General features: G+C 36.2%; 1 protein-coding gene across 15 annotated transcripts in view; it reads left to right on the top strand.

Annotated features, from left to right (window-relative positions):
• The window catches only part of MYCBP2 (MYC binding protein 2), a 293673-nt gene that overhangs the window by 29581 nt on the left and 242813 nt on the right, over positions 1-21279 (top strand). For all 15 annotated transcript variants that reach the window (XM_086709934.1, XM_086709939.1, XM_086709855.1 and 12 more), the window contains exons 3-4: positions 10765-10980; positions 19197-19350. In XM_086709934.1, the coding sequence (XP_086566060.1) occupies positions 10765-10980; positions 19197-19350 (370 nt within the window). The remainder of the gene's footprint in view (positions 1-10764; positions 10981-19196; positions 19351-21279) is intronic.

The following is a 21279-nucleotide window of genomic DNA, read 5'->3' on the forward strand; positions in this document are numbered from 1 at the left end:
CATAACGTCTGTCCATATGTCATGAATTGGGGAGAATCTTGGTATGTCTATATTCTGAGCTCTTTTGATGGTGGGTGGCTGTGCAAAAGGAAAGACAGTGTAGAATATCTGAATTAGATGAGACCGTAGAGATCAAGGACCTTTTTTCCATCTAATGCAGAAATCTGAATTAAATCTTAAACATTTTTACATTCTACCGGAGCGTGTTTTCTTTTGAACAGTACTAAGAAGCCTAGACAATAGAAAGAGAGGAATCATTAACTATGATTTCTGAACAGGTCCACTTTTGGTTAGAGAAACAATAGCTTAGCTTGGCCTCTGTATCATATTTAATTTCCAGAAACAGTTGTTTCCTGCCCTTCTTAATTAGTATTCTTACATTTTAAAGCTGAGAGAAATGTACTTTTAGTAGTAAACCAAAAAGTAAAAGTGTAGGGGATGAAATTTATTTGGTGGCTGTGTCTTGAGACACAGCTGGATCCAGGGATTAAGTAATGTCATCAATTCTGTGTCTTCATTTCTTGCTTCTGCTTTCTTCTGTGTGTGGACTTAATTGCCTATGGCTGAGGACTAAGGCTTCTGGGAGCTCCAACTGCATTTTTTTGGTCAAGAGGCAATCTCCTTTATTCTAGCAGAAAGTCTTGGGTGTGATTTTTGATTGACCTTCATCATTCATTTTGGCCTTGGAGATGGGGTACTTTGGTTAGACTGAGTTACATTTATAACCCTGTGATGGGAGATAGGTAGGCCAGCAACCTACTGAGCAGGCCATGTGAAATGGGAGGGGGGTGGTTACCCTAAGGAAAGTGTTGCTGGGTGGGCAGCTAAATAATAAATGTTAACTACATCATTTCTTATTACTTCTGTTTGTGGGATAAAAGAGGGAAGTGGAGAACATTCTTAATATATTTGGTACATAGTCATTCAGAATTTCAGCCTCTACTTCTTTTCCACTTCTTGGTGTTATGTGCAAAGTCAGAGTATGGGAATCTTAAAAATCTGTTTTAATTTCTTTAAAGGTTTCATTTGGTGATTTTCCTAAAAGTGGTATCCTAAGATATCCAGGAAGAGGTGAGAAGTCAAGGTCTTTCATCCCTTCATTTCTGTCTTTAGCTTTATGCCTTTAGTAATAAATCTTCCTTCTCTTGGCCTCAGGTTTTATGTCTGCTTTTTAGGAGCAGCTTGTGATAAGAGTGATACAAAAAGAAGTTACTCATTTATTCCTAAAACATTAATTGCATGCTGACTATGTGCAGGAATTATGCTGGGTATTTAGAATAGAAAGATGAATAAGAAACATTTTCTGCTTATGATGGGCATATAAAATAATAAAATGATGTAGTTAGTCTCCTTGTTCCCAATTACTGTTTCTGGACTACTTTTCATCCACTGTCTTTTTATTTTTTATATCTATTTATTTATTTATTTATTTAATATTTCTTTTTTTTTTTAATTTTTTTTTAATGTTTATTTATTTTTTGAGACAGAGAGAGACAGAGCATGAATGGGGGGAGGGTCAGAGAGAGAGGGAGACACAGAATCGGAAGCAGGCTCCAGGCTCCGAGCTGTCAGCACAGAGCCCGACAGGGGGCTTGAACTCGTGAACCACAAGATCATGACCTGAGCCGAAGTCGGACACTTAACCGACTGAGCCACCCAGGCGCCCCTAATATTTCATTTTTTTAATTTACATCCAAATTAGTTAGCATATAGTGCAACAATGATTTCAGGAGTAGATTCCTTAGTGCCCCTTATCCTTTTAGCCCATCCCCCCTCCAATAACCCCTCCGGTAACCCTCAGTTTGTTCTCCATATTTATGAGTCTCTTCTGTTTTGTCCCCCTCCCTGTTTTTATATTATTTTTGTTTTCCTTCCCTTATGTTCATCTGTTTTGTCTCTTAAAGTCCTCATATGAGTGAAGTCATACGATATTTGTCTTTCTCTTACTAATTTTACAAATACCCTGCAGTTCTATCCACGTAGTTGCAAACGGCAAGATTTCATTCTTTTTGATTGCCGAGTAATACTCAATTGTATATATATACCACATCTTCTTTATCCATTCATCCATCGATGGACACTAGGGCTCTTTCCATACTTTGGCTGTTGTTGATAGTGCTGCCATAAACATGGGGGTGCATGTGTCCCTTCGAAACAGCATACCTGTATCCCTTGGATAAATGCCTAGTAGTGCAATTGCTGGGTCATAGGGTAGTTCTATTTTTAGTTTTTTGAGGAACCTCCATACTGTTTTCCAGAGTAGCTGCACTAGCTTGCATTCCCACCAACACTGCAAAAGAGATCTTCTTTCTCCGCCTCCTCACCAACATCTGTTGTTGCCTGAGTTGTTAATGTTAGCCATTCTGACAGGTGTGAGGTGGTATCTCATTGTGATTTTGATTTGTATTTCCCTGAAGATGAGTGATGTTGAGCGTTTTTTCATGTGTCAGTTGGCCATCTGGATATCTTCTTTCGAGAAGTGTCTATTCATGTCTTTTGCCCATTTCTTCACTGGATTATTTGTTTTTTTGGGTGTTGAGTTTGATAAGTTCTTAATAGATTTGGGATACTAACCCTTTACCTGATATGTCATTTGCAAATATCTTTTCCATTCCATAGGTTGCCTTTTAGTTTTGCTGATTGTTTCCTTTGCTGTGCAGAAGCTTTTTATTTTGATGAGGTCCCAGTAATTGATTTTTGCTTTGGTTTCCCTTGCCTCTGGAGACATGTTGAGTAAGAAGTTGCTGCAGGCAAGATCAAAGAGGTTTTTGCCTGCTTTCTCCTCAAGGATTCTGATGGCTTCCTGTCTTACATTGAGGTCTTTCATCCATTTTGAGTTTATTTTTGTGTATGGTGTAAGAAAGTGGTCCAGGTTCATTCTTCTGCATGTCGCTGTCCAGTTTTCCCAGCACCACTTGCTGAAGAGACTGTCTTTATTCCATTGGATATTCTTTCCTGCTTTGTCAGAGATTAGTTGGCCATACGTTTGTGGGTCCATTTCTGGGTTCTCTATTCTGTTCCATTGATCTGAGTGTCCGTTTTTGTGCCAGTACCATACTGTCTTGATGATTACAGCTTTGTGGTATAGCTTGAAGTCCAGGATTGTGATGCTTCCTGCTTTGGTTTTCTTTTTCAAGATTGCTTTGGCTATTCAGGGTCTTTTCTGGTTCCATACAAATTTTAGGATTATTTGTTCTAGCTCTGTGAAGAATGCTGGTGTTATTTTGATAGGGATTGGATTAAATATGTAGATTGCTTTGGGTAGTACTGACATTTTAACAATATTTGTTCTTCCTATCCAGGAGCATGGAATCTTTTTCCATTTTTTTGTGTTTTCTTCAATTTCTTTCGTAAGGTTTCTATAGTTTTCATTGTATAGATTTTTCACCTCTTTGGTTAGATTTATTCCTAGGTATTTTATGGTTTTTTTTGTGCAACTGTAAGTGGGATTGATTCCTTGATTTCTCTTTCTGTTGCTTCATTGTTGGTGTATGGGAATGTAATCGATTTCTGTGCATTGATTTTATATCCTGCAGCTTTGCTGAATTCACGAATCAATTCTAGCAGTTTTTTGGTGGAATCTTTTGGGTTTTCCATATAGAGTATCATGTCATCTGCGAAGAGTGAAAGTTTGACTTCCTCCTGGCCGATTTGGATGCCTTTTATTTCTTTGTGTTGTCTGATTGCAGAGGCTAAGACTTCCAATACTATGTTGAATAACAGTGGTGAGAAGTGGACATCCGTGTCTTGTTCCTGACCTTAGGGGGAAAGCTGTCAGGGGGAAAGTTTTTCCCCATTGAGGATGATATTAGCATTGGGTCGTTCACATATGGCTTTTATGATCTAGAGGTATGCTCCTTCTATCCTTACTTTCGTGAGGGTTTTTATCAAGAAAGGATGCTGTATTTTGTCAAATGCTTTCTCTGCACATCCACCATTTTTTTAAAAGACACTTACTTAAATAATGCCAATGAGATTTTCCCCCCATATATTTAAGAACAAGCATTTCTTAAAAAAAAACAAAAAACAAAAAACGCATTTCTTTTCAGCAAATAAGATACCATTTAGCTACACTACTTTATCACCTTCTTTATTGCTGTCATTGGCCCCTCTGTTTCTCCTCATCCGTTAGCCATCTCCTTGATTCAATTTCCTTTTTATCCAGCTTAGATAGCACGGTCTTTTTAGAAAAAAAACATTGCTTAATCTGGATTAATTCCCTATTGCTGCTGTAACAAATTATACAAACTTGATGGCTTAAAACAACACAAATGATCCTACAATTTTGGAAGTCTGGAGTCCGAAGTGGATCTCACTGTGCTAAAATCAAGGTGTCAGTAAATCTGCATTTCTTCTGGAGGCTCTAGGAGAGAATTTATTCCCTTGCCTTTTCCAGCTTCTAGACACTGCCTGCATTCCTTGGGTTAATGCCCTTTTCTACCTTCAAAGTCAGCTATGGTGGTTTTTTCCTCTCACACTGCATTACTCTGACATGTTTCTGTTGTTACAACTTCTTTGATTGTCCGGCCACCCTCACTCATTTATAAGGACCCTTGTGATTACATTGGGCCCACCCAGGTAATCCAGAATAATCTCTCCATCTCAAGATGTATAATGTATTCATTTCTGCAAGGGCCTTTTATCATGTAAGGCAACACATTCCCAGGTTCCAGGGACTAAGGGGAAGATATTTTTGGATGTCATTATTCTGCTTACCACATCTTCCTTTCCCCTGTGTGTTGCACTCATCTGATAAAATTTAATCCTGTACAAATCCAGCTGTTTTCTTTTTCCTTGCAGGTGAGTACCTGCTAAAAGGAGTTAGCAGTTGATACCAGTATACATACATGAGAACCAATCTCAAAAGGATCTTGCATAGCTAGACTGTCGTCGTCTTCTTCCTCCTCCTTCTCCTCCTCTTCTTCTTCTTCTTCTTCTTCTTCTTCTTCTTCTTTTTGGTCAAGTAGTTCTGCTATGACTGTTTCAAACCTTTGCCACTCTCCTCCAACTTAAGATAAATACTGCCCTCTAGCAAATGACTGTGCTTTCTTAGAGAAGAAATTAAGTCCATTACACAGGAAACTTACTCATCATTTTGCTACCAAACATGCCTGTCTTAGGTTGGGATATTTAATAGCAGAACCTGAGACAGGGATTTAATGTGTATAATTCAGCAAGTTTTGAAATATATAATCAAGGTTTAGAAAATTTCCATCATCCTCAAGCATTTCCTTATCCTTTGTTACATTCTGTCTCTCCCTACCACTTTGGCTCTAGGCAACCATGAATATACTTTGTCATTATAAATTAATTTTTACTTTATAGAATTTCATATAAATGTGATCATGTAGTATGTACTCTTTTGTATCTGGCTTCTTTCCCTCAGCATAATGATTTTGAGTTGTGGCCATGTAGTTGTATATATTAACAGTTAATTCTTTTTTTTTTTTTTTCCACCTATTGATGGACAGTTTGAGGTTTCCAGTTTTTGGCTATCACAAATGAACCTGCTTTGAATATTTGTGTACTAGTCTTTGTGCAGATATGTTTTGTTTGTTTTGTTTTGGTTTGGTTTCTTGAGGGATAAATACCTGGAAGTAGAATGAGTAGGTGGTGTTTCCTTCTATGATTTGCCAGAAGACTCATAAGTATCAAAAGCAGCTTATACTAATGGTTAAGATTTATTACAACCAAAGGTAGAGATAGGTAGCAGCAAAGAGAAATGTATTAGTGGTATATTGGGACGTAAGGCATAGGTTTTCTAGTCCTCCCTTGTCTGAGCACGTAGGGCATGCTTTCTTTATGGCAGTGAACTATAAGGATATGTATGGAATGTTTCTGCCCAGGGAACTCCATTCCAGTCTTAGGATCTGAGACTTTTATAGGGGATCTGGTTCACACATAGACATGTCCTGCTGTGCAGCCAGCCATGGTACATGAAACTCAGGCATACATCATCAGTCTTGATGTTTGTGCAAAGCAATTAGACAAGCCAGTAGGCAAAGTCCATTGCTCTAGTGTATATTACAAAATCATCAATAACCAACATAAAGAAAACTCTAAAGACCACATTCCTAAGGATTGGCCAACAATCAGTCCTCGTTCCCTTGGGAAAATACAAGGACTAATTAATCATACCTGCATTGTAAACTCTTTCCTTGTGGGTGGCATGGTAGATGAATGTTTAACCTGTTAAAAAACTGTTCAAACTATTTTTCAAAATGATTGTTGCATTTTATTCTTCCACCAGCAGTATATGAGAAATCCACTTGTCTTACATCTTTGCAAATGCATGGTACTGTTAGGCTTTTAAAATTTTAGTCATTCTAAGTATATAGGGGTATTTCACTGTGGTTTTAGCTTGCTTTTTTCTAATGACTAATGATGTGAACATCTTTTCATATGCTTTTGGCTATTCATATCCTTTTATTGTGAAATGTCTTTCATATCTTCCATCTTTTTTTTTTTTTTTAAGTTTATTTATTCTGAGAGAGAGAGAACGAGCAGGGGATGGGCAGAGAGCGGGAGACAGAGAATCCTAAACAGTTTCTATGTCATCAGCGTAGAGCCTGACACAGGGCTCTGTCTCATGAAGCATGAGATCATGACCTGAGCTGAAATCAAGAGTCAGACGTTTAACCAACTAAGCCAACCAGGCTCCCCATTGCCTCCTTTTTCTTTCTTTCTTTCTTTCTTTCTTTCTTTCTTTCTTTCTTTCTTTCTTTCTTTCTTTCTTTTCTTTCTTTCTTTCTTTCTTTCTTTCTTTCTTTCTTTCTTTGTTTCTTTCTAACTGTCTTATTATGGAATTGTCAGAGTTCTTCATGTATTCTAGATACAAGTCCTTTGTCAGATATCTGTATCACAAACAATTCGTCCTGTTCTGTGGCTTGCTTTTCTTTTTTTTTTTTTTATATAGTGCTTTAGAAGAACAAAAGTTTTGAAGTTTTATACATGTATTGATTTTTATATATATGATTCATGTATTTTGTATTCTAAGAAATCTTTGTCCCAAGGTCACATAGATTTTGTTTTGTTTTGTTTTTAGTTTATTTATTTATTTTGAGAGAGGATGTGTGGGCAAGCAGGGGACAGAGAGAGAGGGAGAGACAGAGAATCCCAAGCAGGGTCTGTACTGTCAGCACAGAGCCTGATGTGGGTCTCAAACTCAAACAGTGAGATCATGACCTGAGCCGAAATCAAGAGCCAGACACTTAACTGACTACGCCACCCAGGTGCCGCCACATAGATTTTTTTCTATATTTTTTTATAGAGATTTTATAGTTTTAGATGCTATACTTAGGTTTGTGATGCATTTCAAGTTAATTTTTGTGTATGGTATGAAATAAGGTTGGTGTTCATTTTTTTCTTGTATTGGTATTCAGTTAATTGGCATCAGTTTTAAAAAAACTTATCTTTTTCTATTAATTGTCTTGGTATCTTTGTAAAAATTCAGTTGACCAGTTTTGTTTGAACCTATTTCTGCAATTTTTTTTGTTTACTTGATCTAAATATCTGTCTTTATACCAATACCATACTGTCTTTACAGTAGTTTTGAATTCAGGTCATATGTCTTCCACCTTCAGTCTTTTTAAAAAGTTGCTTTAGTTACTTTAGGTCTTTTATATTTCTGTTTAAATTTTAGAATCAGCTTGTCAATTCTGTTTTTAAAAGTCTCTGGAATTTTTATTGAGGTTGTATTGAATTTGTGGATTTGAGGAAGAGTTGCCATTTTAATGATACTGAATCTTCTATTAATGAATATAGTTTATCTCTATTCTCTTTACTTTTTTTTAATTACTCCCAGCAGTGTTATTTTGGTTTTCAGTGTACAGAGCTTGCACATAATTTTATTAAATTTAACTGCTGTTATTTCATTTTTCTAAATTTTGAGATGATTATAATAATGCAGTTGTAAAAAGTAATACAGAGATCCTGTATACCCATCACTCATTTTCTCAAGTTGCTAAGGTATTGCATAAGTATAGTAAATATCAGAACCAGGAAATCAATATTGATCCAACCTACTGATCTTATTCAGATTTCACCAGTTTTACATGTACTTATTTGTGTATGTGTATATATATTTAGTTCTACGCAATTTTATCACATGTGTGGATCTGTAGACCATTACCACAGTCAATATATAGAAGAGTTCCATCACAAGGATTGTTTTTGCTACTCCTATATAGCCACAGACATTCCCCTGCACTCACCCTCTCCCTAACCTCTGACAATCACCAATCTGTTCTCTATTTCTATAATTTTGTCATTTAAAGAATGATATATAAATTTAATCATGGGAACTGGCTGTTGTCACTCAGCATAATTCCCTTGACATTTATGCAAGTCTTTGCATATATCATGTTTGTACCTTTTTATTGCTGAGTTAGTATTCCATGGTAAAGATTACATCATAGTTTGTGTAACCATTCACCCATTAAAGGACATCTGTGTTTCTTGTTTTGGGTTATTTTGAATAAAACTGGTATGAACATTCACATGCTGGTTTTTGAATGAACATAAGTTTTTATTTCTTTGGTATAAATGCCCAACAATGCAATTGCTGGATTGTACTGTAAATACATATTTAATTTTGTGGGAAACTGCCATACATTTTTCCAGAGTGGCTGTATCATTTTATTTTCCGATTAACAATGTATAAGAGATTAAGTTTCTCCACATCTTCACTAGCATTTGATGTTGTCATTATTTTTTATTCTAGCCAGTTTGATAGGTTTGTACATTTTCTCATTTTGTTTTAATTTGCATTTTCCTAATGGGTCACTATAGTGAACTTGTTTGCCTTCTGTGAATCTTCTTTGGTGACATGCCTGTTCATGTCTTTTGCCCGTTTTCTAAATTGAATGGCTTATTTGTTTAGTTTTTACTGTTGAGTTTTGAAAATTCTCTATATATTCTGCATGATAGACTTTTGTCAGGTATATGTTTTGCAGATACTTTCTCCCAGTCTGTAACTTTAATGCTATTATTTTTTTTAATTACATATTCCAGTTGTTCACTCCTAGTGTGTAGATACATTAACTCTTTCTTATTTAAAATATTGATCTGGTATCCTGTGACTTTGCTAAATCCACACATTGTTTCTAGTGGCTTTTTTTGCAGATGTCTTAAGAATCTCTCCATGTCTTCTGGAAATGAAGACGTTTGTTTTCTAGTAGATATTTTCCTTTCTAACTATAATTTGTATATCTATTTCTTGGCTTATCACACTAGCATATCTAGTATAATGTTGAATCATATTGCTGAGAATAGATATCTTTTTCTTGTTTGCATCTTAGGGTACAGGAATTTAGTCTTACTATGTTAGCGGTGGGTATTTCATAGATACCCTTTATCCATTTTTAGAAATTTTCTTTTATTCCTAGTTTACATACACTTTTTATCATGAATAGGTGTTTGATTTGTGTCAGATGCTTTTTCCATGTTTATTTAGGATATCGTCTGTTTTCTTCTCTTCTTATTTTTGTTAGTATGAGGAATTACTAATTACTTTTCCAGTGTTGTTACCAGCCGGTTTTTTGGTTGATCATCATGCATTACCTTTTTCATATGTTCTTAGATTTGGATTGCTAATAATTGCTTGTTTTTAGTGTGTCTGGGATACATACTTACACATTATTTATCAATTAACTTCAGTACATATTTTTTCTAACAAGGAGTATTCCACTTTTTCCCTAATTATTTATGGAAGAAGGATAGAATTTTGAAACCAAGTGTTTTTGGTACTTGAGGTGTCATCTTATTTATCTTGGATACTTCCTGGACATACTCCAATTTTTGGAACTTGCATTAATAGAATATCTTAAACCAGTTCTGTATATCTATAGTGTAAATGTTGTTCTCAAAAGTGTGATTGTGGCTTGCTGACTAAAATGCTGGGTCAGAACAGAAACTGACTAAGTTCTAACAAATTACCAAGCATGTGATTTTTATTATTTATCAAGATTGATAGCTAGGAGATCTTCAGGAAAGCATATATCCATAATCTACAGAAATCTAATTGCTTTTCTTTTTTTTCTTTTTTTAATGTTTATTTATTTTTGAGAGAGAGAGACAGAATGTGAATGGGGGAGGAGGAGAGAGAGAGGGAGACACAGAATCTGAAGCAGGCTCCAGGCTCTGAGCTGTCAGCACAGAGCCTGATTCGAGGCTCGAACTCACGAACTGTGAGATCATGACCTGAGCGGAAGTCGGACGCTTACTGACTAAGCCACCCAGGCACCCCCAGAAATCTAGTTTCTTAACATTACTACTATTTAAATTAGAACGGAATTGGAAGAATTGACTAAAATTAAAGTTTGTTTGGTTTTTAGTTCTGATTTCTGTTTAAGTCCCTAAATGTACTTTTAAAGCTATCAAAATGTAATTCAACGTTTGTACTAGGTCATCGAGACTCAAATACATCTGATGTTCCTTAGAAGAGCACAAAATTAATATTCTGTGATACTCAACAGTTAAACTTTGTTGGTTTTATTCCTATCATGGAATAAAAAGGTATTCCTATTAGTCTCTTTGCCACTCTCCAGCCCTTGTCAGTTGGGTTATTGCTGTGTTACTTAGTAAAGTGTAGAAGAAAGGGTACTTACTATAAGTTGAATCAGTAGACTTGGATTGTCTTGCTATGTCACTTATTTGACTTATACAAGTTATCCAGCATTTCTAATCTTTACTCTTTTATATAAAATGAGAATTGGTGATGATGTGAAGGAATATAGAATTGAAATATTATATCTTCTATTTCAGTCTGAAAACTTGGAGAATACGGTAATCATACCAGATATCAAATTACATAGCAATCCTTCTGCTTTCAATATTTATTGCAATGTACGCCATTGCGTTCTGGAATGGCAGAAAAAGGAAACATCATTGGCAGCTGCATCTAAGAACTCTGTGCAGAGTGGAGAATCAGATAGTGATGAAGAGGAGGAATCCAAAGAGCCCCCTATCAAGCTTCCAAAGGTAAGTCACTAAATTCCACTTGGATGGATAACCACAGGTGTTTGGGCTATAGTACATATATTTACATTGCTAAAATACCTTGTTTTTTAATAAAATTGTGCACTCAAAATTAATAGGGCTGATGGGTTAAAATAGGTTTGGGGCAGACCAGGAAAACTCTATGCATCTTTATAACTGGAGTGCTAACAAAATCAATAATTGGTAACCCAGTGGAGAATACTTGACAGCCCAGGAAGAAAGATCAGGGGCTTTTAAAAATGTACAAAAGCAGTAGAGTGGAAATGGAGGCTTGTAAGCACTGAGCCATTGCAGCTAGAAGTGGAGCTCTGAGCCAGTGGGCTGCCATTAAGGTGGGCGTAAGCAGAACTGCAAACTACCACCAGCCAAGAGCCATAGTAAGCTGGGGGTGCTTCCTTCTGGGGAGGGAGCCTTGGGTACAGGTATGCATTTTTATTTTTCTTCAAATAGAACTAGGAGGGCTCCTGGCTGTGCAGCTGCTGAGTTGAGAGCTTTTTGCCTTTTCTTCCTTAGGTTATGATTGTTCTCTTGCTATTTTGGCTCTCCTTGCCTAGGAAAAAATTACGTATGAAGCAACAAAACTTCTACATTGTTCTGATATCACTCCCTTATTTACCAGAGACATGTTAGCTAATTGGTGTTAAAGAAGCATGTACTATAGTAGAACAAACTATTCTTAAGGTACTCTCTTCTATTTAAGTGTTAGTGTATTTCAAGACTGTAATGTTATTGTATATATGGTATTTTTTCTACATTGTAGGTATAGTTAGTATTTCTAACAAAAGAATAGTGACAATATAGACATATTTTTAAAGGGGTATCTATCATAAATGATTTATATGTATATTGCCTTTTTCTAAATGTAAACATTTTGAAATGATTTCCTTTATCATAAATGGTTCAGTGTGTTGCCTTTTTACTAAACTGATACCTTAAAGCTGTGCCTTAAAAACTTTTTTATACATACACACAGGAGCTATCATGCCAATATTTTTACTAAACTGATACCTTAAAGCTATGCCTTAAAAACTTTTGTACATACACACAGGAGCTATCATGCAAATATCATGCACATATTTTGCCATATTTCATGGTGGCTATTCCTAAGTGCACCACAGCCCTTAATCAGTACTGTCACATTCTTCTCACCTTATTCTCAGCAGATGGCTTGCTTCCTGTTTTATAGAGTAAGAGAAGTTTTGTGAACTTCCTCAGCCTTTTAGTCAACCATCTTTAAGTGTTCTTCTTGGGACTCTTCTTCCTTTAGCCCCTTTCTCTCCAGTGTCCTTAAGTATAACTTCTCTATTGGCTCCTTTCTTCTTCTTAAAACAAATAAGCTTATCTTTTCTGTGTAAGCTCCTCTAGGTAAAGAGTTTTCCATCAAGTACTGACACATCAGGAAACAGGGTATAGTGATTAAGAACCTGGGCAGTGGAGTCAAACAAACTGCCTGCGTTCAAATACTCACCCTTAAAAATAACTGTGTAATGCTGGGGAAGTTATTTGACTTATCTGTGCCTCCATTTTGTCATCTATGAAATGGAGATAATATATACCTCACAGGGTTGTAGTGAAGATGCAGTGAGTTAACAAATGTCAAATACAAGTGTGTGAGTAAATAATAGGTATAGTTGTAAGTATCAGGTTAGGTGAAAACAAGAAATTGTGTAGGTGCAAATGAATTTGAGTTGGTTTTCGAGGAACTCCTCGAATTATTTATTAATAAATACTTTATGTCCAAGGAAATAAACTTCTGGAAAGTCAGTGAGACCATGTGACGAATGAGAGGGGAAGAAGTTTTGAGATGCCTTTATGCAGAGGCATTCAAAATGCTGTGGGTTAGGGCGTGGGTGGGGAATGAAACTTCTAGGTGATGTTTTTGGCAGCCATTTGCATGACATGAAGGACCGACACAGAAGAAATGAGGCCTGTAGGACTTGAGGAGATGAGAATTTAAGGGCAGGTGAGAAACGTTAGCATTTTTCTTTTCCTTTTGACCCTTCTGCTCCAGATGCTACTCTTCTACATCAGTTCCTTCCTTTTCTTTGCAATTGTTCCTCTCTTGTTCTTCTTGCCTACATGTGTGGCTGTTGCTTTCCTTCTTTTCACTGAGTTTTTTCCCTCTCCCACTGCTCTTTCACATAATTAAGACAGTTTTTATTTGTTGTTAAAGTATCATTTTGATGCAATTTAATTTTCTATTTGAATTTTTTTTTTAATGTTTATTTATTTTTGAGAGAGACAGAGACAGAGAGTGAGTAGGAGAGGGGCAGAGAGAGAGAGGGAGACACAGAATCTGAAGCAGGCTCCAGGCTCTGAGCTGTCAGCACAGAGCCTGACTCGGGTCTCGAACTCCCAAACCATGAGGTCATGACCTGCGCTGAAGTCAGACACTTAACTGACTGAGCCACACAGTCGTCCCTTCTATTTGAATTTTAAAAGTTAAATTGCATTTGATTATTGTGTAGATCTTACTTGTCAGGGTTTTCTTTGCTTTTTGTTTTTTTGTAGGTCAGCAATCATTGATATTTTGTAAAGTTTATTTATTTTGAGAGAGAGAGAGAGAGAGAGAGAGAAAGAGAGAGAGAGAGAGAGAGAGAGAGAGAGAGAGAGAGAGAGAATCCCAAGCAGGCTCTGCACTGATAGTGCAGAGACACAGAGCTTGAACTCACAAACCATGAGATCATGACCTGAACCCAAATCAATAGCTGGACGCCTAACTGACTGAGCCACGTAGGCACTACAGTCATTGATATTTTAAAAACGACTTGGGACACCTGGGTGATTCAGTCAGTTAAGCATCCGACTTTTGCTCAGGTCATGATCTCACGGTTCATGGGTTTGAGCCCCAAATCGGGCTCTGTGCTGACAGCTTGGAACCTGGAGCCTGCTTCAGATTCTGTCTCTCCCATCTCTCTCTGCCCCTCCACCACTTGCACACACACACTCTCTCTCTCAAAAATAAGTAAACATTTGAAAAAAAGGGGGACTTTCTTACCCCCACCTAAATGCTTCATATTAAGGTTTTTACCTAAAACACAGTTTTTACCCAGCTCAAACCATCTTTCACTATCTGACTTCCAGATTCCCTATAGTGTTCCATGCTTTATAACTACATAGTTTTTTTGGTTTTTGGTTTTTGTTTTGTTTTTTTTTTTGAGAGAGAGAGCAAGAGCACAAGGAAGGTGCAGAGAGAGAGAGAAAGAGAGAGAGAGAATCTTTCCTAAGCAGGCTCCATACTGAGCACGGAGTCCAACACAGGGCTCACTGTGAGATTATGACCTGAGCCGAAATCAAGAGTTGGATGTTTAACTGACTGAGCCACCTGGGTGTCCCTATAACTGCATAATTTTTAGTAGTTATTGTTGGGATTCATACTTCCCAGTCTTATTTGAGGCTCATCATGCCATGTATTTTGTTAAAACATATAGACTTACATATTTACTTCTTAAGTTTATTTGCTTTTAAATTCTTTTTGAGTTATAGCAAGCAGTATATTAGGCCCTGGGAACAAAATAATGATGAGACACGGTCCCTACCCTCAAGAAAGTTATGTTTGGTAGGGGATACCAGACGTGTCTAGTGACTTAAGGATTACTAGGGCATGCTGGGTGTAGTGGAACACCGTGGGTACGGATGCAGCACTGACTGTAGATGCACTTACAGGCGGAGGGAACAGCACCATTACAAAAGTACACGTGATCTGTTTTTAGCTAGAGTGGAGTAGCTGAATAGGGCAAGAGGCTGAGAGCAGGAGCTAGATTGTGAAGGGCCTTCTGTGTCATGCATCCACTTTCAGATTTTGTCTTGTGATTTGGAAATATTGAAGATTTTAAGCAAAAGAGTTTGATCAGACTTGTATTTTAGTAAAATTACTTGGGTGCTAGTAAGACAAACCATAGAGGGTGGTAAGGTTAGAGCAGAGGGATCAGTTAGGCAGCTATTGCATTTGTCCTGGAAGCGTTACTGAAGGTTGCTAGTGGTGGTGTTTGGGTTACAGGAAATGTTAAGGAAGCAGAATTGACAAATTGGTAATTAGTTGATTATGAAGGCTGAAAGAGAAAGTGGAATCGAAACATACTTCTGAAGTTTCTGGTGGCAATGTCATTTACTGCAAGAGAGGGAACTGGAGGAGAAGCAGTGCTTTGTTGGGATGATGATGTTTAGTTCTCTTTACTGAGTTTGAGGTACCTGTGAGGTGTCCTGTGTATACTATATAGGGCTGAAGTTCCAAAGAAAGGTCCCAGCTAAAAATAGAGACTTGGGGACTGTCACAGTGTGGGGGAAGGTAAAATAAAATTCTGTTAGAGATAGGGTGGGGTGGGATCAAGAGCATCACTTAAAAATTGTTAGTTTCAGTGGCTCCTGGGTGGCTCAGTCGGTTAAGCGTCTGACTTTGGCTCAGGTCATGGTCTCACGGTTTGTGAGTTTGAGCCCCACGTTGGGCTCTATGCTGACAGCTCAGAGCCTGGAGCCTGCTTCAAATTCTGTTTCTTTCTCTCTCTCTGCCCCCCCCCCCCCCCACCGTGCTCTGTCTCTCTCTGTCTCTCAAAAATACATAAATGTAAAAAAAAAATTGTTAGTTTTGAAAAGTTGTGAGAACACTTTTGGGTGTAAAGAGAAGGGAAGAAGATGGTAGTAGTCCTAGATAAATTTGTATGTTAGACGATACTGCTTAGACATCTCACACCCAGACCTTTTGAGAAGCAGAAGTCTTCCTCTTCTTTTTGTCCTCCTCCTCCTCTGCTGCTGCTCTTCTTCCACTCTTCCTTTTGCTCCCTTCTAGATTTTTATTTTTCATTATTTGTAAATGTCATATCTACCAAATATTTGCTTTATATAAAAAATTTTGGAAGGCAGTGTACTTCCCTCGGTGGTAATATATAAACCTACTTTTGATTTCCTCTTGAATTTTTTCAAATGGATTCTGAAAGTATTAGAATAGATTCTAGGACTTTTTAAAAATTCATTAGTGTATAGTTGACGTACAATGTTGCACTGGTTTCAGGTGTATGACCTAGTAATTCAATAATTCTGTATATTTTGAAATGTTCACCAGGATAAATGTAGTCACCATCTGTCACCACACAACATTTATTACAATATTATTGGTGATATTTCCTAGGCTGTACTTTTCATCTTCAGGACTTACTTATTTATAACTGGAAGTTTGTACTTTTTAATCCTCCTCACCTGTTTTGCCCCTCCCATCCCTTTCCTCTAGGACTTTTTAATAGAACAAGGTAAAATTTATTAAAAAATTATTAATCTAAATGTGATGTAACTAAACTTTTATGCTCATACTTGCTAGTGAAATAATAAAATCACTTTTGGGAATATATGATTTGATGAGAGCCAAATAAAACCTTGAAAGACTCATTATGTTATTTTTCTTTGGCCAAGCATGTTTTTATCTCACTTTTCCCAGCAGTGACATTGCACTGGCTGTATCAGATAGTTATTTGGGTTTTGTGTTCCTTTAAGTGTAATAGAGAGCCTTCAGGATTTAATTATTTGAAAGTAGCTGTAAAGGGAAAATTCAGTAAATTTATTTAGTGAATATAAAAGGTTATTTTCTGAAGAGAAGTGGAAGACTGCGTGTTGGGTAGTTATGGTTTTTCATTGAAAGTACCGAAGCTTAGTGTATTTAATTACTATAATCAACTACTCTGTTTAAAAGTCACATTTATTTATATTGCTAATTATAAAGGCAGTATATATTGTAGATAGTTTGAAAAATGCAGAACATTTTTTACAAAGAGGAAATAGAAATTAAAAATTAGAAATCCCTCTTAAATTCCTATTAACCAAAACATACCCATTATAAACATTTATATATATATACATTAAAAGTATATTATTTCTGCACAAATGAAATCATACTATATTTGCTGTGCTATATTTTTTCCTTATACTCTTCCTTCCCAATATTGAATGGGGAGAAAGTACAGTATGTTCTCAGTGACTGTAAGACAGGATTCAGTGTGTAAAGTATAATTTCAGAGTTCATACGTATGGTAAAATGTTCTCAGCCAAACCTCAAAAACAAACACAAACAAACAAACTTATTTCACAACAACTTTTATTCCTCTGCTCAATAATTCAAAGCTAAATATGATTGGAAAACTTGAAGTTGATTTTTATTTTATTGTATTTTGAAAACATATCAATATTCTGGAAACAAATTAATTTTCCCCCTTAATAAAAATTTTTTTTATGAAGTAAGGTGCAGATGAGAATCTACAGTGGTTAACCTAGATAGGTGGGTAATTTCTCTTTCCTGATCATTTGGCTAACATTTTATAGGTTTACCAAAACCAGCTAGTGCTCTGTTCCTAAGCAGTGTATCTGAGTTGCCTATTTTAATATATTTGTTATTATGCCCTGAACTTACCAGAGAGACAGCTCAGGAACTTGTTCAGTAAGTAGCCTCACTCTTTTTTGGTAAGGTTCAGTACTTTCTCTGTTACCATAGGAATCTTATATAAATAAACCGTAGCTAAAAATGTTATCTGTGAAGAGTCTCCTTTGAACTTAGAAAAGTCATGATTGGTAGCAATAGAATAAGCATTTTTGAAGACTGAAAGGGTAGAGCAGTTTCCCATTGGCCTGAGAACAGAGCCCTATATTTTGTGCTTAGGAGATCTTTGAGTTCAGATTCATTTCCTGTAAGTGCATAAGCAGATAGAAATCTTGAACAGCATGTTTTTACTTTCTAGTGTGTTTCAGGAAAAGAAACTATATCAACTGGAAAATTTTCACTGCTTAGTGCATTTAATCAATTGAAACTCTATACAGGCCACCTCTGTAATCTTGGCTATAATTAAGTCCGCTAGTATTTTAGATAACTTCTCTAAAGACAGTCCTACTAGTTTAACTTCTCAGTCATGTCTGTATTCTTCAGAAACCTTGCAAATGATAATCAGAACTGCAAGTGACTTGCCTGCAACTGATTTGACCATTGTCTGGAAAATCTATTTCTGATTTGCAGTGGTTTTTAGCACACAACGGAGAGTAATTAAATATTTATTATATGCCTATCATGTGCTAGGCACTGGGTTAGCCACAGGACATACTAAGCCAGCTCAGGCATGCTCCTTGTCTATAAGGAGACCACAGGAAAAAGGAAACAAAAATGGTCAGCTATACTATAATAAATGTATAACAGAGGTCTCAACTGGATAAGAGTCATGTACAAGGCTCATTTACCCTGTTAGAGAATAAATTCTTAGAGGACAGGGGCTGTTGTGATGTGTATCTTCATATCTCCTATAGTGAGTTGCACAAAATAAGGGTTTAAGAAACATTTATGCTCATCACACTTCTCTGTCAATCTTTAGTTACAGATGTATCTTTTGCTAGATATGGACTGAGTCAGATTTGGTTCTGATCAGGAATGATAAGATAATGAAGGTAAAAATAGCAGTGATCTTTTTGATAGGTAGGTTTTTTGGTGATTAAACACTATAAGAAGAGGGGACACATCAGTAAACAGTAATATTGTGATTGTACCATTATAGGAATGGCTAAGACGAAACGCTCCTTTTTAAATCTCTGCATTGTATGAGTTATATTGACTTTTTTCCTGCTCATAAGTAACAAGTAACATGACTTTTAACAAAAGAATGCTGATTTGTACTTGAGTACAGCCAAATGAACTTTTAAATTAATAGAGTTTATTTTTTCTGAGTGAATGTAACCTAGTATCTACTTCATTGTTAAAATTTTTATTATATTTTATTATGGCTTCCTTGTGCTATAAATACTTTTAAAATACTGCCACTGTAGGGCGCCTAGGTGGCTCTGTTGGTTGAGCTTCTGACTCTTGATTCCGGCCCGGGTCATCATCCCAGGGTTGCGAGATGAGTGTGGAACCTGCTTATGATTCTGTCTCTCTCCCTCTGTCCCTCTCCCCCGTTTATGTCCTCTCTCTCTCTAAAATAAAATAGTGCCATAATTTTTTAACCCTTTCATGTAACTAGATGGTTTTCTGTACCTTGGAATTAAATGCCATGGGTGGTTGTGTTTTGCTTTTTTATGTGTTTTTGTTTGTTTTAGCCTAGTAAATATTGCAGCATTAATCATTTGCTGTGGCAATAAGCTGTACTGGTGAAACTGCCTGGAAAGTGTTACTAGTTTACCTGTTATAATATATATATATATATATGTGTATTTTTTTTTTTTTTCATCTTAAACAGATCATTGAGGTTGGACTTTGTGAAGTTTTTGAATTGATCAAGGAGACGAGATTTTCTCATCCATCCCTGTGTCTGAGGAGTCTACAGGCCCTGCTTAACGTGCTTCAGGGTCAGCAGCCGGAAGGCCTCCAGTCAGAGCCCCCAGAGGTCCTAGGTGAGAGCCCTGGGCATTGGATGAAGTCTTTGAATGTAAATAGCTTCTCTTACGAAGCATGTACAGCAGCCTGTAATGCAGTTTTTTTTTTTTTTTTAATGTATTGAAACAGCAAGGGTATAAATTTTAAGGTATTTTGCTATGTTCTACTGGAGTTCCAGTTTAAGAGTTTTAGTTCACACATAGACATTTCTTGATTATTGTGATGATGGGGAAAAAAGCAAAACATAAATCCTTGGAACCCAGAAATAATCCAAGCCTTATAAGTCACTACTAACTTAAATCATTCTTGTTAAACCTTTGGCCGAAATAGCTAACATTGACTTTCTCTAACTTTATATATTATTCTGGATAGTTAAAAAAGTGGGAAGAAAGTGAACAAATGCTACCAACCCCAAACAGCACAATTACTTTCCAAACAGGGCATTTCTTTTGTATTCATTATAAATAAAAATTAATTTTTGTTATAGATAATGCTTTTGAATTAGTAGCAACTTCCATTAAGTAAATATGTTTGCTTTTTGTAAAGTGTATTTGAATTTTATGAACACATGCCTTTCTTGCTATTGATGCAGGTTGAACACATAAAGAAGTTAGGAGCTCTTGAGGAATAGAAATAGAGATGGAGGCATAAGTTTGAAATTGGCTAATTGATTTTTTCTGATGCTAACCATGGGCCTTGAAAGTCTAGATTTTTCTAAATCTCAAGCATTGAGATTCATATCAGATTCATATGGGCCCTACCCGCAGAGTTTCTGATTCAGTAGATTTGGCATGGGGCCCAAGAATTTGCATTTAGAGTAAATTTCTGGGTGATGTTGCCAGTACTGCTCATCTGAGGACCGCACTGCTGGTCTGGACTAGAGTTTGATTTTTTTTTTCTACTTGGCTATTTGGTGTTTATTAGACCCACATGTGAGAACCTAATTACAGATCATACAGGTTTTGTTTTGGTGGTTGTTTGTTTGTTTGGCTGTGGGGGGTGGTGGTGTCACATGGTGATTAGTTTTTGTGTTGGATTTTTTTTTTTTTTTTTTTTGGTTTGGTCAGGGAGGAGAGTGCTTGCCATGAAAACAAGCTGAGGATTTAAAAAACACAATACCCTCCCCCACCCCATGTTATTAAACACTACTACTAAATAAAAGCTGTCATATGGTAAGAGGCAGGCACCTTGTTGATTACTGTTATGGTAACACAAGTGATCGTATTACTATTGTGATGCATTACTTGGCATCACAGCATCTTACCAAAGCTTTTTATTTATTTAATTGATTATATTTAAGGATATTTTGCTGTTCTTAGCTCTAGTTTGTCAATTAACAAATAATTGAAATATTTAAAATATCCACTAAAACCTGCACATCCTATTTATTACTTTGAACAGCATGCTAGTCATTTCTTTTTCCTAGATCCTCTGCCATTCAGTTATCTTTTATTAGTTGTCATATACCTTGTTTAGTATCTAGTCTATGTATAAATACTCCCTTTCCTTTATGCTTTTCAAAATAGATCTTGTTCTTAATACTGTTTTTGAAATTATAATGTGTGCTTCAGCTTAATCATCTTCTATTAAAACTTTCACCTGATTAATTTGTCTGTTTTTATTTTCTTGTTAACAGTTTCAAATGCTGCTATAATTCTTTGGTTTCTCTTTTATCCTTTCGGTGTTTGCTTCCTATCTCTTCCCTGTTTTGACTTATTTTTATATTGAGGGATTTAACATCACTTTATATTTCTTATTTGAAATGGCTTAATTAGCTCAAAGATGTAATTTGGCTCTTTAAAACTAAATTTCTATTGAAATCTGTCTGTTTTTTCCTTTGATCTAATAGCATAATCACATTAGTATGCTTTGTTTTTCATTTTATCCAGGAAAATATATACATATATGTGTATATCACTCTCACTGTTGGGATAGCTTGATGATTA

This window comes from Puma concolor, chromosome A1 (genome assembly GCF_028749965.1).
Source record: "Puma concolor isolate L17-30 chromosome A1, mPumCon1.1.hap2, whole genome shotgun sequence".
NCBI lineage: Eukaryota > Metazoa > Chordata > Mammalia > Carnivora > Felidae > Puma > Puma concolor.